Source organism: Amphiprion ocellaris, chromosome 14 (genome assembly GCF_022539595.1).
Source record: "Amphiprion ocellaris isolate individual 3 ecotype Okinawa chromosome 14, ASM2253959v1, whole genome shotgun sequence".
NCBI lineage: Eukaryota > Metazoa > Chordata > Actinopteri > Pomacentridae > Amphiprion > Amphiprion ocellaris.
Window position 1 is genome coordinate 11024156 of NC_072779.1, and position 19283 is coordinate 11043438.

The 19283-nt window shown below is 38.3% G+C and overlaps 1 protein-coding gene across 9 annotated transcripts; it reads right to left on the reverse strand.

Moving 5' to 3' along the window:
• Window positions 1-265: 265 nt before the first annotated feature.
• On the reverse strand, window positions 266-17376 carry arfip2b (ADP-ribosylation factor interacting protein 2b). 9 transcript variants are annotated; one of them, XM_035953323.2, is made up of 10 exons: window positions 17068-17376; window positions 13882-13992; window positions 9689-9721; window positions 7969-8077; window positions 5494-5580; window positions 4913-5028; window positions 4516-4737; window positions 4244-4401; window positions 3205-3379; window positions 266-3090 (listed from the first exon to the last, which is right to left on the reverse strand). In XM_035953323.2, exons 2-10 carry the CDS (start codon window positions 13978-13980, stop codon window positions 2935-2937), a joined length of 1155 nt encoding a protein of 384 aa, XP_035809216.1. In that variant the 5' UTR covers window positions 13981-13992; window positions 17068-17376; the 3' UTR covers window positions 266-2934. The 9 variants fall into 9 exon arrangements, with proteins under 9 accessions (XP_035809216.1, XP_023137046.1, XP_035809215.1 ...); XM_023281278.3 differs by lacking the exon at window positions 5494-5580 and adding an exon at window positions 6528-6584; XM_035953322.2 differs by having other exon boundaries at window positions 9665-9721.
• Between the last annotated feature and the right edge of the window lie 1907 nt (window positions 17377-19283).

The window sequence follows — 19283 nt, forward strand, 5'->3', positions numbered from 1 at the left end:
CTGCATGCAACAGAAAGCACGCTGGGCTGCAGGGCAATACAAAGGAGACGGAAGCGCAAACAGAACAAAACACAGCCAGAGCATTTGAAAATGTGTACTTTTAATTTTGTTCCCTCGGGGTCGACTGCTTGCAAGGGCAACTTGAAATTCTTGTCACCCTTCTTGTTCAGCTTACTGGAGGTTTCACAAGTGTAAGACAAACATTTAAAAAAAATCCTATTGCCATTCATTTTGGGGTTAGGGTTGGAAATTTCAGAAGGACAGGTTTGGAAAAGAGGAGTCACATTTTATTAATATTGCTTTGTGGTGGTCAAACACCAAGAGCTGGCCTGTGAAATTGCAATTTCAGCCACATGTGAGGCCAACGTCTTATTGAATGACTTGTTCAGGCCAAACTAAATACAAATATTTAACACACTGAGAGATAAAATTCAGAAAACAGAAGCCACACAAGTTTTAGAGTCGATTCCATCATTTCATTAAAAGTCTAATCCATCTCTTTTCATAACTGTCCTTTAAACTGCAGCATTAAAAGTAAACCCAAATCTTGGTTTCTGCTTCAGCCAGTTTCAAAATTTAATCCAACAACCATAAGCATGGCATTACGCCAGTCCATGCAAGCTGGCACACAGAAGGCCAAGAGGAGAGCGTCAGTGCAAGCACACATATCTCCACCTAAACTTTGGATCACTGCCTGCCATGCAAATACAGAGGAGACAAGAAGCTGGAGGACGAACCCGTCAACTGATGGAGAATTCATAGAGCGCTCCATTCTGTTACTAGAGGCTCTCGTGAGTTAAATGCAGCACAGTTAAACATTCTCTATATGGGGTTTTCTTCAGCTGACTGCAGACGTTGCACACTAGGAAATTAAACAACGGTCTATGAAGAATATTTTTGGAGTTTATCAATTACACATTTGTTCAGCCTGAGGCATATTTTCGTCTTAGTATGTCGTCATTTGCACATTGTCAGAATCATAACGAATAGTTTTCAGTTGATTTCAACAGATAAATTCGCATTGAACATAATAAATACAATGATGAATTTAAAAAAAAAACATGAAGTCTGTACTGCCATGTCAATATTTTGGGGTAATATGGTCTTTTAATTGTCAACATTTGGTGATTGTTTACTACTAAAACTAAGTTTCATTTCAAGAAGATAAAACAACAGATGAATCATTAGTGTTATCATACTCCCCAAATACTAAATTACAAGACTTTCAGCTCACATATTAAAATGAGTAATATTAGACAGCTACAGTAATCTTCAGTGTGAAGAAAGGTAACCATAGACAAATATCTTCTGCTTTAGGAGGACTGATATGATCCTAGATGTCAAAGTTGTTAACGTTTAAGAGACAAATCAAACTTAAGACACAAACACATTTCAATGCATCATGTAAACAAAGAAAATCTAATAAATTCTTTTCCGATACAGTCCAATGACAGTCAATAATGAAGGGATTCTATCACATTTGCTGGATCTTGACTGGACAAACCCACTTTTACAAAAGCAGATAACACAGTGAAGTGTGAAGGTGGAATCTGTGATTTTGAAGAAAGATTGTTGAGCTTTAGGTAGTTCTGTTTTTTTTAGGATTTTTAGATTGTTGGCATGTTCCAGGTTTTACTGCATTTATCCTTCCTTTTTGCCCCTTGGATGTTTTTCAGCACACACAGAATGAACCACGAGGAGATATTCACTGAATTTGACAAACATTGTATAAGATTAGAATCATATACTCCACCTACAACCAATGAATTTTCCTAAACAACCCATGTAAACATAGCGAGGGTCGTCATCCAATAAGCATCTCTATCTGTTCTCTTTGGGTAAATAAAGTACAATTAGTAAAGACCCGAACCAGTGTAACTTTGGGAAGCCGTGGCAGTGTTCCTTAAATGATTGCTGCATATATGAGTTGAAGACAAAGAATTTTCAGGTTACAAGAAAAAAATCTGCAACGTTTTGGATAATTACAGACCAAGCACTGTGGTGCGTCAGTCCAAAACACCAGCACATATTACCCAAACAGTATTCACTCCGAAACACAGGACATACAGTACAGCTGACCAGAAGCAGAATAATAAGAAAATAAAGGAATGAGATGTTAAATTAATTAAAAGCTAAACACAACATTGTGTTTTATAAGCTACAAACAATCATATATTTATTTCAAAAGTGAAACAGTACTTAATTTGAAATGTACATTGATTTGAAGTGTCTGAGCATTTCTTTCCTGTGTACCACACAAATCCCCTTGATGTGTTGCTGTAGTTCTCTTTCTTCCCACAGGCCACATATTCATTTAATGTATTAGCTCAAATATAAGGAGGCACACTAGGAGAGTGATAAGGTCTGGAAGTAGTGTTTAGTTACATCTGAGTGTGTTTTAATGGTTTTACCATTTTCCTTTTTTTTTTCCCCCATCAGTCTCTGGTACTACATAAGATGGTGGGGGGTTGAAGTTTAACTCAGAGCACTGGGAGCACTTGAGAAGTACAATAATAACCATAAGCATGGCTAACGCAAGCTCACACAACAGAACAGTGTTGAGACAGAAGGGGGTGAAGTCAAGTAGGGGAAAGAGAAGGGAGAAAGGGGACAGTTTTTCTAGGAACAGAGCACAAAGAGAGGTTAAAGTGGAAAAAAGGGAAGCTGGGAAGAGAGGCACTAAAAGCCCCTGACTGTTCATGAAACTGGCCACTTTATTTCCTGCTGCATTTAGCCCATTCATCAATAAAACCCTGTAATTCATCAGTCCAATCCTCCCTCATCTGTCCAATCATCCAGCCACACACTCATCTCATATTGTCATCCACCCATTCAATCGGTATACGTTTCCTCTGTAGTGGTCCTCTGTAAGTTGGGGGTTTCAACAGATGGAAGTGGTTGAGAAGGAGGCTGCAGGAGGCTCAGCGGCGCCTCTCATTGCTCCTCTAACCAGGAGGGCTTGTCGGCCCCTGGGGGCCTCAACTTTATGTTGAACTGCTTCAGTGTTTGCTCCAACTGCTGCTGATTGCCAGCAAAGTACGCCGAGATGGCATTATGGAAGAGGAGGAGCTGCTTATGCATCACCTTCACCTGAGAAACACACACAGAGGAATTTTGCTTGTTAATCTCACACACACACGTCGACCTAAATGTAGACATTTAGAAAAATTATGTTGACGATGCAGACCTGCCCTACGAACTAACCTTATTCTCCTCCAGAAACTTCAGTTTAATGGTAACGTCTGAGCGAAGACGTTCATACTTTTCCTTATGGACTTGGTACTGTTGCTGAGCAGCATCGATACGGGCCATGGTTACAGCATCCCTTGGACCCATACTCAGTTCTTCAAGGTCTGACCGATAGGCATCAAACTCCAGTCTAAACACACAAAAGAAGGAGAGAGGATACAGAGCTTTAATAAACAGATGATACAATTCAATTATCCAGACAGATTTATGATTGTTATTGTTACTATTACTAGAATTTCACTGACACCCAATCAAATGTCCGAAAGCTGTTGGTGGATGACATTTTCAATATGAGACATACAGTTTGGACATAATATGTATCTACTTAAACACTATCTGCTTGCTCCTTGCAATAATGAATATAATTATTAGTCTACCTATTTGAGAGGATCATATTTATGGGATATATGAAATAATATCAGCTAATTTTTAAACTTGCAGTAAGTGATCTTTTTGGCCACTTGGGGGCAGTGGAAACAAATTGTGAACACATGAATGGCATTATTGTCATCTTTTATGTTAGTGTGGTGAGCTTAGTAGCAAACAGCTGCTAAATTAAACATCCAGCAATTGGAGAGTAACATTCATTCAGAAACATGCTTCTGGCCTCTGATAAACAAAGTCTATTTCTGTCCCGCTTTTAGCTCAATTTTCGGTCTCCAGAGGTAAACATTTGGGTGATTTGCTGCTATATGTAAATGTGTCACTATATTCACCAGCACTGAAAACTTCTGCCTGATGCAGCACAAAACAATACTATGATAATGAGAGTGAACAAGAATGCTTAAATTTCTGGCCGAACAGCTAAACGATGGGCCAAAACTTACTAAAAACCTCTGTAAAATTGAGGAACGCTGCTAATTCTGGCATTAAGTGTCTGTAGGGTCACAACAAGGTTCCATTTTCACTGTCAAGTTGTTCTCAGATTGTCTTTGCTACATTTCAGACATTGTTATTGTTCAGTCTTTCAGATAAGAATAATTTATGTGCTGACCTTGCATTCTCATACATCTTGATAGTCATCAGAGTGTCCTCCATGGTCTTGTTGACTAATGTGTTGATGCTGGACACAAAGAAGTTAATGGCACCAAGTAAAGTCTCCCCATTCTTACACAGTAGCTTCTGAGTCTCTGCATTGTAGCCAAATTCATCCTGTAAAAAACATTAGGATTTAAAAGTCAAAATAAACTGTAGCTCACCAACTAAGCTACTAACAGTTAAAAGAAAGCAACAGAAATGTTTCATGAATAAATTTCCAAGTCTCACTCGTAGCTCTGGAGATTTCTGACTGAGGTCAGCAAAGGTGTCACCCAGCGCATGCTGCGTCTGCACCATGTTGTAGAAATGGTTGGTCAGCGCTCTGGCCAATCGCAGCACACTCTCATATTTCCTTTTAGTGTCTCTCAACACCTCAATCTGAGCCTCCAGCTCCAGATCCACGGTCCGGGAACCCCGTCCAAAACGCTCGGAGATCATTTGCTTTGTGCACTAAAACATTAAGAGACATTATTAACACAGTTCTTTCCTGTCACCGTACCATACCTCATAAGGACACGGGAGGGAGAAAAACAGCAAAGAAAATAATAATGACCAAGTAGCTATTTATCATTGATTGTCTAGCCACAGTTTTACTCATAAGTCAACAGCACAGAACCTGAGCTACCTTGTAAGTGTTGAGACCCCATTTCCTCATTGTTTCTAGTTTTTCCACAGCTACACCGCGGGTCGTTTCTTCTGCTGTCATTGAAGAGCTGCTGCTGCTGTGGTGCATGTTGGAACCTGAAACATAAGACCCAAATGTAGACATGAAAATGGGAAATAAACATGGGCTTCAGGTAGCAGAAAATTTAACCCCAGCAAGGATTAGCCCAACCATGTATGTTTACTACAATGTATTCAAAATGTCCCGTATTGAAGTAAGACAAAGCTGAAGACAGTTTCCCAAATCTATCCGCTATCCTCTAAGCTATTGCCATCACCTCTAACCCTTAAACCACAGAAACACATGCATAGGAAAGACAAAGCTTAGGAGTGAATAAATGGCAAGAAAAAAAGCAGAGAATCCAACTGGAAGAAATACTGTCAATGTATTGAACAGCAACCTTAATGCTGTAGAAACCTAATTTTTTTTTTATTGAGCTGTGATGAAAGATGAAAATATTGGCTTATTTTTAGTGCTGAAATGGCAGTCTGATAAATCTACGCAGAGGCTGTCAACTTCACCCTTTTTCCCCTCCCCAGTACCTTTGTGGTCATGTGATTGGCTTGTTATGTGGCAGATGGAAGAACTGCTTGAGGGAACACTACTTCGCCTGGCCTTCATACGCAGGTCTGTGACAGTGAATGAGTGGTGGGTGAGGGAGGGTTTGGATGGAGGAATGATTTTGGGTAAGCATGAATTAGGGTAGGGAGTGGGAGGGGGGTTTATGCGGATTTTTTAAAATGTTTTTGTTACATTTTGGAAATGTTCAGGATCGGGGTTTAAATGATAGTTGGATATTTGAGGTATAAATGTGATTTATTGAAGATGAAAAAGCAAGCCAAAAATTGAATAATGTAGGAGGGAGATGTGGGAAAAAGCAGGGAGATGCAGAAAAGACAGCAAAATGAAACAACAAAAGGAGAAAAGAAAGACAAGAAACATATATGTAGGAGGGAATTGTGAAAAGAAGGTGGAGGACAAGATAGGCAAGTACAAAGATGAAAAGAGACTGTTTAGTACATGACAATCAGTGAACAATGCAGACAAATGAGTGAAAATGATGGCGAGGACAGTTTGAAATGCAACAGTGTGATACCAAATAAACTGCTAAAGCTAATTTAATGTCTTACTTTCTCCACCAATTTTTACATTGTGGTAAACGAGAAATTAGTTTAGTGAGCAAATTCATGAAAATTATAAATTTAGTTTACACAAGGAAGCAGTCAGAAAGCAGTGAAGAAAATACTGTGATAGAAAAAAGTCACAACATATTCAAGAAGAGTGCAGTGGGCAGAATTAACTGCTGCCCTACTCTCCACTGTAAAAGAGAAAATGTGATGAAAAGGAAGAGCAGTTGATTCCCAGCCATCTAAAAAAAAGACACACTCTGTGTAGAGAGCATTTTTCCAAAATGAGAGATCCTTAATGTGAGAATGACCAAAAACTAAAATGAAAATCACATTATGTTTATTGCGGTTAACCAAAGAAGTTCCTCATCCCTTATCCAACCTTACAAACTGATCCTATCACATTTGGGAAACAAGCTCTCCAACATTAACAATTAGGTCTAAACCACCTAATCCTGTAACTGGAATTCTTTTGTTAAACTCTGGATTGTAGCGCACAGCAGGGCCTGAGAGAGACAGAGTGGGACACAGATGCAGAAACATTAGTATCAAATAAAGAGAGTATTGTTACTCCCCTCTGAAACTGTAACTCAATATCACACACAATATGCAAAAACTCCTGGATACAGTACATTAGATAGAATTCTCTTTTATTGTAAAACTGCAAAATGTTAACTGTTTATGAAAAAAACGAAACATTATGATGAATAATTAGCACCATTGTTAGACATAGGAGGCCTTTAATACCAATATTTGATATATGTCGTCAGACCCTTTCCTGACATTTACAAACAATGATGTATTTGACAGTGAACTTTTCTTTCAGTAGTAGTATAGTTAAAATTTTACATCCATGAGAAGTGACATTTTTCTGAAGCCTAGCCTTGCGTTCCTCGTAGTGGCAATGGAAAGGCCTGCTTAAGGAATATATCCATGAGGGAGTCATTATCAGACACCAAACACAGCAGAGCACTTTAGAATCATGGATGCAATCGTAAAGGCAATTTACGAAAGACTTGGCCTCCGCAGAGCAGCAAAAGTTGAGCCAGGTTTAAACTCTTTGCTGCAAAAGCCTGTGTTTGTATGCTGGAGCCCTCTGTATCATCACCGAGGTCCAATGAAATAAATAAGGCAACTGCATTTACTCACATCAAGCTGCTATCGTAGACTAGGTAGACATAGTGATTGTCATTTTACCCATTAGTTTATAGACTATTGTTTTGAAGAATTGAGTTCGACATTTGGCTGTCATCTTGCTCTTTGAAATCAGATGTAACAAGTGATGAGTGGATCTGACTGAGAACTCTAGAACGCTACCAATGGTGACTGCGACTTGTCAATCAAGGTAACCTACACTAAAACATACCCTGATTTATTGTTTGCTTTACTCAAAATAGGACATGATATGCTAAGTGAACATCATGCTATATTCATATAGTCTTGAAACTATCAATTGAGACCATAAACTCACAAGGAAAAGTCTTACTGATACAACAAATCAAATGAGGAGGACTCACAAAGAGATCTCTTTGTGCAACTAGAGGAGTCTCCCCCTACTGGCCATTGTAAAGAATGCAAGTTTAGTTCCACATTGGCTTCTCCTTTTAGACTCTGATGTGACAATAATCTGACTAATACTTATATAAAGTTTCAAAATGAAAAAAGTTATAAAGCTGTTTAAAAAAAAGTTTTGTCAGTACAAATGTATTTTTAAGAACTCTTTTTTTTCAGACACAGCTGGGGGCAATTCCAGTCAACAAATCACCTATTAGACACATTTGGTAATGTGACTTTTTTTATTGTAGTCCCTTTTATGTGCCATATCTGCAAGAAGAACATATAATCTGATGAATATGAGTGAAAGAGAGAAAAAGTGAAGCAAGACTCTACCTTTGATTGAGCTGGTGGCGATAATACCCTCTGCTGTTCCTCCATAGCCCCCAGACACAATGCTAGTCTCATTGAGATTGGGACCCGACACCATCACCTGCTGTAGGTCCTGCAACGTGGGTAAATAATAGTAAAAAAAGAACAAAAACAACATAGGGAAGGATAGAGGGTTTTGAGGTTTTGGGATGGGGATATGTAGACAGGAGAAAATGACTTCAGTGTTAAATTCAGACAATGACAATGTAGATTAAAAGCCTAATAACTAGAGTGGGACAAACACTATGTTAGCAAGGCTAGGGAGTCAGCAGGGAAAACTAAAGTGTGTGAACAACAGAAAACACATGACTAAAGTGCCTGTTAATAATTAACCCAACTGAGCCATATCTCCTGCCAAGATGCTGTTGAAAGTATGTAAGAGGACTTCTACACACAGCTGTGACAGACTTAGAGTCTAACCCAGGCAGTGACTTCAGTGATCTATGCAGCAGGAAACGCCCAAATAAACCATTTTTCCATCCAAAATAATCACCATCACAGGCTTCGTTGAAGCTTTGGGTCACAAGGGGAGCTGTGTAATGAACCACACGATCCCTCTTGTGTTTTCCTTAATTTAACTCATAGTTTTCTTTTGTTTTCCTTCCTGCTCATGTGTCAGCTGGTAAAGAAAAACAAAAAGGATTATGAGAAAGGAAAATCTGGTTTGAACACATTTCTCCCTTGCACAAACAATATGAGAACCTTATTACCTACAACAAACAGGTTTAGTTTTAATTATGCCTGTGGGCAAGCCTCTTAGTTTAATTGCTACAAACACTACAGCAGTAACTTAAGTGGGTATACAGTCATACACAGGACACTTTCTGAAATGTCAGAGACTGTATAATGTATGTGATAAGAAATCTACAAATGAAAAATGCTCTGGAAAGGAAGTAGCCATTTCCTTTCTGTAAACAAACACAAACAGTATGCTTAGTTCTACCAAAAGGAAGTAAAAATACAACTGCTGTGATTTGTGCTGTCACAGGTCAAATGTATCGAGTTCCAGCTCCAGGGCATCATCTAGTTGTTGATACAAACCTAAATACATACTGAAGCCCCTCTTAGACTTTTTTTTTCTTTTTGCAGGAACACAATTACATTTCTTTTTAGTTAACTCAAACATCAACTGACACATTAAAACAGAAGTGAAGCAAATTCACATCAAAAATACAGCATTAGCATGAAATGATGATAATTAGTATGTCATCCATTTGTCAACCAACACCCGCTAAAAGATTAAAGAATCACACCCACCCATCACCAAAGTGTACGCACACAAACACAGAATCTAGACTACTTGAGTTGACTCAAGAAAGCACACACTAGCTGAATCTAATAATGAAATGGAATCAAATTGTTATGTTCTAAGTGTGAGTTTTAAGCTATTTGTTAAGTCAATTCCAACTCAATTTGAGGGATATCTCTCAAAACATGTCACGTTTGAGAGACTCCTTCTAGCTACAGTTAGTAGGAGGAAGGTTAACAGGCTGCACAATTAAAAGCTGCACAGTGGTTTGCCATAACAATGAAATATCTGACATTTTGTGGGACAAACCGACGTAGCGATGCGAGGCAATTTAATGCCCCTTAAAGTCAAACCACTGAGCAGCACTGCACACCAACATCACACACGCAAATGCACAAATGGCCTGCTCACCCTGGTGCCTCTGGAGCTCCCTACCTTCTCATCTAAGCTCCACTGCAGTTTTGCAGCCTGCACAGAGATGGAGGAGGGGGGGAGGAGGGATTGACAAACACAAGAACAACAACAGAAAAAGAAACAAACAGAAAAGGAAAGGAGACAAAAAGAAAAATCCATGACTGAAATCATGAAACACAATAGAACGACGTAAAAGAAATGCCAGGAAAAATCGTCGTAAATGTCCACAGACAGCAGTGATGCAGGATGGAGAGCAGTGACGACTGATGCCACAGCAGGTCAGGGTTCATTCTTTGGGCGGGAAATGTTACAATCTTAAGTGGATCATCTAGTCCACTGGGTGAAAACCTTATTGCTTTCCATCTCCCATATGTTGCCACAGATTTGCCATGTGATTATTCACAGTCACTGTCTGGTTAAAGTAATACAGATTCTAATACAACACTGAACAAATTATATTCATCACAAGACAGAAAAAGTGACATCAACATTAAGGGAAATAAAATCAAGAGGAAACTGCGTACACACACAAACATGCACACAAATATCCCAATATCAGAGCCCAAACTCCAGGTAGCACACCTTTACTGCCAGAGAAGAGCATTCTCTATTCTAGGTCAGGAGCAAAAATTTAATTAACGATATCAAAAGAGCCAATTTCTGTTGGCAACATGACCATTTTAAACGTAACTTTTTTAAGATGGATATTTTAACCAATGAGACACTGAACCAATGACTGAAAAAATTTTTAATAAAAAGGACAAATCTGTTTTGACTACATTTCCTTCTTCATTGAGTCAGTGTATCTGTTCAGTTTAGAGATCTGCCACGTGTTGTGGCATCTGTTGAATGTGGGAGAAAGCTGACGCAGACACTGAATCCTCCCTGGACACTTTGTATACACAGTGTCTGTTCCCTGAGATGAAGATGACAGCAAGTCATGCAATAGTACAATATATACAGGACAGAAGATAGAGGCTCTGTTGTAAAATGTCACAAATCGCCTGGGGTGTAGAGTATATTTTATGTTTATATATCTATTAGCACAAGTAATCACCTCTGAGAAATTGTGTATAAACAGTAATAGCATCTTCTAACGCTGTTGTCTGAGTAGAGACACCAGTGAGCCAGCGTGATGCATCTGATGCTTTTGCCAGGATGCTGGTGGCAGTCAATCCTGTCTCTTTCACTGTGAAGCTGCCAGTCACCATCCCTGTTCTGACTCCAGCCCAATGCTACGAGATCTGAAAGCAGACTTCTGCTTTTCCTTCACCTGCCAATCTTCATCTCTATGTGCACGAGCAACACTGAGTGCTACAGCTTTAAATCAAGTGCCGCACAGCAGATATCAATCGGATTTCAGAGGGCTTTCACCCAACGACAAAGCGCCGCCAGTTTCAGATTAATTGCAGAGTTGCTATGACAACTGGTTAATATCCACAACTAAACATTGCAGCTGAACACTTCTCATACATAAACACATTAAACTGATGTAGCCATGCCAAATGGTTGATCCACTGAGCAGATTTGCTGAGATGGAAGGGTATTCTTTAATTACTTGAGCAGATCCACACATATACACACAGAGTTTGGTGAGCAAATAACTCAACTGACTGCCAGTGCTTCCTCCAGGATCTTTCATCTGTTTGTCCAACAAGGTGTGACGTAAGATCCAGGAGAATGGAACAACCTGTTCCAAATTACACCTGAATGTTCACTGTCATGTCATTCTAACTGAATCAAACACATCAGCAATGAGAGGAATAAAATTACAGAGCTTATTTATTCTGTAGCTACGTCCACGTGGTGAGGAAAATCTGTGATCCTAGCATTTTAGTTCAAAATCTAGTGTTCAGCTTCACCAAATGCACCAGTGTCTGTTACCCTATAGAAGATGGTTGATACTTGTTAGGGGAGCTGCAAGCAGGAAAAACTAGTTCCTGAGGAGACAGATGGACAGCAACACCTGATTTCCTGGTAGGGTTGCTTCCTGCAGTTGTTGCTAAGCAAGCTAAGGAACAACAAGGATTGTATCACAGGCAAAACACAATGCAATAATACAGGCAGCGAAGAATATTTAACTTTACACAATGAGATCTAAAACACTGCTTCTGAATGACTATTTAGCAATGAGCAGCTGAATATTATATATATATATATATATATATATATATATATATATATATATATATATATATATATATATATATATATATATATAGTATAGTAAACAAAAGTGAGAAAAACAATTCAGAAACAGCAATTGATTTGGTCTATTTATACTAGGGACGTCCCAGTAAACATATTTTTGCCCAATTTAGCATCTGTAGATAACAATCCAAAACCATTTTCTAGATAATACACCATTCAAGTATTGCAAATTCACTGTAGTGCCTGGTTGCATATGTCTGTTGAAATGACAATACCAACAGAAGGCAACCATTCACTGTGCTGAGTTTGTGTCATCAATTAATTTGTTTGTTAATAATGCTGCAGATTATGAGGGAAAATATCTTAAAAATGCATCCCTGGTGTCCTGCTACAAACTTTGTTCTCCCATTATGACAACTGTGTCGTAGTAGATGTAAACCAATGATCGGGCTTAGGTTCTTGCCAATACAGATCAGCTAAAAAAAAAATGCCTTGGTTGGCCCTGATCCCAACCTTTGAGATCTGCTGCAGATATCCCTAATTTATACAATCAGTGATCAGGTCTGACAACTGTATTAACGAAGGCTATACCCACAAAATACATGATTTCTTTGGTACAAAAATAGTCTTTGTCAAGACAATTGTTATCATATATTTAGAAATAATTTCTGTGCGTACTAACACACCTGAAAACCTATATCACATGAACATTGATGTATACTAGTTATGCAGGTGTCAGTGTAAACATGATGCAGGGGGCTGGTTGTTTAGTTGTAGAGAATACTAAAGAGAAAGGATAGCAATGGTGAAAAAGTAAGACCAGAGATGTCCTGAATGGCACAATAGCTGCTAACAGAGAAAACAAGGTAAGTAACACATGAAATTTGTTGTCCATGTTAAATTAACCACTGGTAGCCAAGGCTGATGTCAATGGGGACATAATAACAGTGTGACGAATCAGGGACAGTGATAAAATTTAGCATGAGTGTCTGTGACATCACTTCGTAAAGAATCTCTGAACTTCTGGCCGTCCAAACTACAGCAGAAACAGTTTTCAAACCCAAACAGGTTCAGCATCATCTGAAAAAGTCTGTTTTTGGGATCCTAGCGCTGGTCACAAAGCATAAACATAGCGGAGGTATGCATTTAAAAGGGAAAACAAATTAATGTGGATGTAGCGTAAGAAATGGCTGTACTGTACATATTACCCACAGGGAACTCTTTGGGGTGAACAGTGTGAAGGAACACACACACACACACACACACACTGGCGTAGCTTAGAAGGAAACCAATAACGTTAATCTTAACTTCAAACATTTGTCACACTGTAAAACTAATAATAATACCATGTGATCAAACCAACAGTAATACTCCAGCTAGAAGAAGCATACAGGTTTCATTTTCTTCATGTGCTCTAATGTGAATGTCATAAACCTGAAGGATATTACTGTATGACCGAAGGCATCAAAATCAAAGCAAGAATTATAATTTTCTTTTGAGAAAAAGCAAGGCACAAAAAATCTCTGTGCCTAATTAAAGATATGAAAGTCACTGTAATTTCATTAAAAAAACAACAATTTGATTTAAAAAATCCAGTCATACAATTACATTAAAACTGATCAAATTAAACAAACTCCTAAAACTAACATTTATTTCAAAGCTAAATAAAACTAACTACACAAATTTTTTCCAGACTGTAAAATCACATCACCACTTCAGCATCAAAGTTTTAATGCAATAGCAATAATGCCAACTAAGGTCTTGCAAAGGATTCTATAAAAGAGATTTTCACTGTTATCAAAAAAGGAAGAAGTTACAGACAAGTAAAAGAATCCAAAATACACAGCTCTGTATCCCATGTACTCTCCTCTGTTTGCTGCACTGTGGTTTTGTGAATGCAAATTATGTTTTGTTGGCTTCACATTACAAGTAGGTAAGCACCAACAGTCAGCACATTTGTTCCTTGTGTAACATCTTTAAATAGGCAAAACAACAACTACCTGAGGTGGTCTCAAAATGTTACACACAGTAGCGTGTCAACTGATACAGTAGCTGTGACCCACCTGTTCAAGGCTGTCGTCTTCCGGTAGTGTCCCTGTGTCGCCATTACTGTTGATAGGAATCTCCATCGTGGCAGCTTTACTCATAATGCTGTCTGTCATAATGCACTCTGTCTGTAAGACCAAAAAAAAAGGACAGAGACAAACTGTGGAAACTGCTGTGTGTAAATACAGTGGAAAAGGCAGAGATGGAAAAACAATGAGGCCTAAATGCTGCTTTGAAGGGGAGAGACCAAAGAGCGTAGTCAAAACAGCTAAATCATTAGGCAGATGGGAATATAATTATCACAAACAAGCGAGGAGGTGGTTTTCAAAGAGCAAGGCTGCCGCTCGGGATAAAAACAACACACCTATGAAAGCCCTGCACACAGGAGCCGCCACCACAATGGGCTGTCTTGCTCAAGTGCCCACTCTACTCTAGAGCTCAGTGACAGGACTCTATGTTACCAGCACCCACTCCCTAGAAACCCCAACTAGGGAGAGACAGCAAAACTCTGAAAGGTCACACTGGTTTGGCCTCTAACATATTACACACTCAAGTACACACAAAGAGGCAGGATAACATTTGCAAAAACTGCTTGTCAAGCAGTAACATAGCACCTATTTTTGACTTGGACAGGAATAATGAATTCTCAGCTTAATGAATTCCCTCCTATAAACACTAATGAGGGGCCTGGGTGCACTGTGAGTGTGATTGTGTGTACACTTGACAAGGCCTCAGATGATGGTGCAGAACTAAGACTAACCTGAATGCCTAACAAATAAGGAATATGCTTATCATGGTTATTGATGCAGAGCAGGATGTCAATTAAACAGGTCATAGACACACCTGAATAAACTCCAGCCGCTCTATGCAATGAAGGACATACAAAAGCCAACAATACAGCCGGTGAATAATTATGGATTATTTGGGGTATTTTGTTGCTTTTCTTGTCCTTTAAGCCATTAAAAAGGCTGTGAAGCGGTAGTTTTGAGTAGTGTACGTTTAATGAAATTGTTACAGATGGAGAACAATCAGTTGTAACTCTAAAAATACAGCATGACTACACAGCTATGTGAGTCATGACAGAAAGTTTAATTTGATTAATGATCTGTGGCTTCTAATCTGCTTTTTATATGCAAGTTAAAGTTTAAATTATGGCCTTTATTAAAGGACCAGTTCACTCCCTTGCTTGTGGGAAGCCATAGTGATTTGTAGGGAGTTTGGCTGATACAAGAAATAAATGCATTTGTGATAAAGTAGTGATGTACTTTTTTCCTCTGACTGATAAGTGGGTCATTAAAGGCATTATCAGCTTTTTCACAAAAGTGTGACGGTGTACTTAAGAATACTCTGTGTTAATGGATGATTTATGATAAAGAAAGTGTATAGTAAATATGTGTAATTTTTTGGTAAACCAAGACAAAAATCTGACTAATTGTACTGCTAACTAAGTAGCTACACTGCAGGCTTACAGCAGTTGGGTTACTTGCAGTATCACATATGTTGTTTGAAGGCAGGTACAAGTACTGCTTGTTTACATTTGCTCTGACCTCACCCACAGTAAGAAGCCTTTTCCATTATAAATGCACACTTGGCCAGGAACGGCCCATTTCCTGAGGCATGACACATCTGTTGACTTTAGATGTGCTTCTCTTGCCCAACAGTAGTCCAAACAATAAAGACATCTTACTGTGCAAGTCTGAACTTTGGGATGAAAAGTTGAAACAACTTACTCATACTTATTGGTCATAATAATCCAAGTAAATTTAGCCCAGAGCATCATTTACATGATACTTTAATTTTGCAAATTTAAAATGACTTCATTACTTAATATTTAAATACCTAAATTATACTGAGTGAGGTAATTTTTTAAGAGACAAGAGGTTTTCATATGACTTGGAGAAAAAAATTCCAATTCAGCAAAGGAAAAGTTATGGAAAACTTAACTCAGAGGTCTGTTTTGTCCATATTTCAACTATGTAAAACAATGCTACACATTTTTGATAAACCCTTAATGTTGGATAAAACCCCACTTCAAATTTGGACAGTTCCAGATTTAAAATGACTGCACTTAGAGAAGTCAAATGTGTACTACATTTTCCTATTTTTTATGTTTTCCTTCTCTCTCATGGGCTAAAGATTAACAGACAATCATAATTTGAGAAACCTTGATTCTGTTTGTTATAAAAGACCAAAAAAAGGGATATTTCTGAGGTTTGGAAGTGGTGAATAAAGATAAGGAAAAGCAGCACGCAAGTGTTTGAAATGATGATTTAACACCCTAAAAACTGCATCAGACTAAGTCAAGATCAAAAACCAGTATTTCTAGACAGGTCAGATCTGGATTAGATTATATCAGGAAGCTAGAGATTTGTTTATAACGGTCTTTAATTTCTGAAACTTTTATTCTGTTTCTGAAACGCAAAAAATGAGAACTGTAAAGATTTTTCTGCACATGTAGACCACATTCATTGCTGAATCAGAAGCTAAATCCAGCATGAGGTTTTCATAGATAAATCAACCAAGCCTTGACCTAGGTACAGTGTGCACTCGAATTATTAGCAATGTGCAGGTTCCAAATCTGTCCTAAATGTCCATTTAGGAGCACTATGTGTGCTCGATCAGAGGCAAGGAACTTTATTACTCATATTATTCTTGACATACAATAACTAAGTAAGTTAATAGTTCACTTTAAATTGATTGCTTGAAAAAGAATCATAATGAATGTCTTGCATTTAACTCCTGATCAAAGTACTACACATACAAAGTAAAGAGTGGAGACCAGACTGCAGATTTTCAATCTCCTCACACTATGCTATAAGCTACTGGGAGTCCTGACAGGTGCACCGGCACAGGTGTACAGTTATCTCACTGAGGCAGGCAGCGCTACATGCAGGCCTCCAGTGGGCTCTGTCCAGCACAGAGGGGGGCTTTATTCAAACCTCAAAATTAACAGGCTATAGTCGCCATTTGATGACTATGTACAAATCACAAGATCAGTAATTAAGGTTGGTTGAGAATTTGCTTTCTAGAAAAGGCCTGTTTCCAGTTGAGACATACAGCTGTTGGAAAGAAGCTGGTTGTAACAGTAAACAAATCATTGATATCAATGGGTAAAGCGGGCTGGTTAACAACTGTAGGACTGTCAAATTTTAAGAACAGAATTAATACGCAATATTGCATCGTTTTCAAGCGGTTTGACTTACGGTGTGCTTGGTCCCGTCGTAAAAAAGGAGCTGTTCGGGAAGCTAATGCGAAAGCTAATAACAGGCTAACGGCAGTGCATCCCAGTTCATGCGCGGCTTAGAGGAGACTGCTGGCTCTTCCGTCAGTCCGAGGAAAAACCTGCCCTTCAGAAACAATGCCGTGCTCTTGTTTAGGAATATTTCAGTGACATTGCTGGGTAAAATCTTGTTTTAGCTGCGCTGGTCTTCGGACTCTTCGTAAATAATCCCGTATCTTCTGTTTAATGAAGACAGCAGGAACGCTTTACGGAACTGACGCCACCGTGGAATTCATTATGCAGACGCTCTCCGGTACAAAGATCGTGTAATTATGAGATAATGACTCACTCGTTAACTGGCGTTAACCGTCACTCCAATCGAACTGCCTATAACCGTACACTGTATATATACAGTCTATGAGTATAACAAATAACTTTTTAGAATTTCTCATAGATTTCTTAACATACAGTACCAGACATACTTTCTATGGCATAAGATAAACAATCAAGCATACTTCCAAGTACGTCAAAGAATTAGTCCACAAAATGGTTTCAACTGAAAATTCAAAAATATCTGACAGTTTCCACACATCTTAAGTAATGACTAATGAGAATGTAGGTTACCTTTATTTGTTTCAAAGTGAGTAAAAAAGTGCTGATCTGATATTACACTTAAGGATTGTGATTAGAAATTCAAACGGAGTGAGAGCTCTTAGTTTTCATCTCGTGTCGGCTGCCACACATCTTTGGCAGCATCTTGCAGGTGGTGTATGTAGGTTTTCTGCTGGCTACTGATCATTAACTCGTGGAAATGTTTGTTTTACCTTTTCTTCCACCTGTGCTCCAAGAAATACCGGAGCTTATGTCCTCTGTGAATGCAAAGGTGGAATGCAAACTCCATTAATCCCAGGAACCCTGCCCCCAGCGGCTGCAACTGTAAATTCGCCCCCATCATATGATAGGGACCCCATGACCTGTGCAGCACCTTAGCACTGACTGAATGTAAACTGGTTTTCTTAGATTGCTGCATGAAATAAAATTCAACGTGAACAAAAGACAGTGTTTTTATGTCTTCCTGAGAAATCTCTGGACCCAAACACTGAATAACATCCAGCTAATCTGACATTGTGTGCTGAAAAATAGGATGATATAACCATCTTTTGGGGGCGGTTCAAGCAATATGCCATATTTCGTTGTCTGTAAGAGACATAGAAATGTATATGCAAATAATCTTTGTCACAGAGGTAGCATAATAATAATAATAATAATAATAATAATAATAATAATCATAATAATAATAATAATAATAATAATAATAATAATAATGGCAAAATCTATAAACAGAGCAGCAACTAGACTAAGATAAAATAATGGAAGGTAAAGCAAACAAAGTATGCTTTAAGTTTAACTACACTGACCTTAAATTTCCTTACTTCCTTGAGCAGGTTATTCTGGCTCTGCCACCCTTGGTCTTCAATCCAAAGTCTAAAACTGATAGAAAGAATCTGTGCTCACATCTCAGAGTGATAACAGGGTTGTATGGAGATAAAAGATTTGGGATATACTGTAGTGTCCAACCATGTAATACTTTATAAGTAATTAAAATAGCTTTAAAATCAATTTTACAACATACCGGAAACCAGTGCACAGAGACTAAAAGCACAGCTGAGTTATGTACTGTCTGTATCCATGTTAAAAGGCTGGTTTAATAGTCTTCAGCTTAATAGTTTTGCTACAAAAAGTATGTTTGAATTGTTCCAAAGCCTTCAGTCACTGTTACATACTCGAGGAAAAAGCTATAGTGGAAGTTGTAACAGGGAAGAACCATACTGTCTCCACTTCACATATAAAGGAAAGTTAACTGCACAAAAAAGAGAAAGCCTATTGTATGGAAACAAACATGTAAACATGTTTCACATCACATCTCACCCTAAACAGTCAGTATGTCATTAATATAAAGTAGCTTGAAACAATGAGGAAACCAGCATAGTTGAGGATATACAAAAGAATGTCTGGCAAATGCATTTTTAAAATATTCTCCCTTCTACTTGATTTTCAATGCATTTAGTGAGTTTTTAGGGCATTAAATTATCATTTTAGACCCTTCTATGGTACTTTTTTAAAATCTCTTTTCACCACTTCCAAATCTCAGGCAGTCGAAAGTGCAACAAAGCCACAACACTGCCCTCTGTGGATATC

Bases quoted from the DNA above. Each gene is read 5' to 3' on its own strand.
- arfip2b (XM_035953322.2), bottom strand. From the start codon at position 13,980: ATGACAGACAGCATTATGAGTAAAGCTGCCACGATGGAGATTCCTATC. The intron at 4,402-4,515 runs GTGAGACTTGGA...TGTTTTTTACAG, and splicing joins AGAAATCTCCAGAGCTACGA to GATGAATTTGGCTACAATGC. The intron at 3,380-4,243 runs GTCAGCACATAA...TTGTGTGTTTAG, and splicing joins AAGATGTATGAGAATGCAAG to ACTGGAGTTTGATGCCTATC.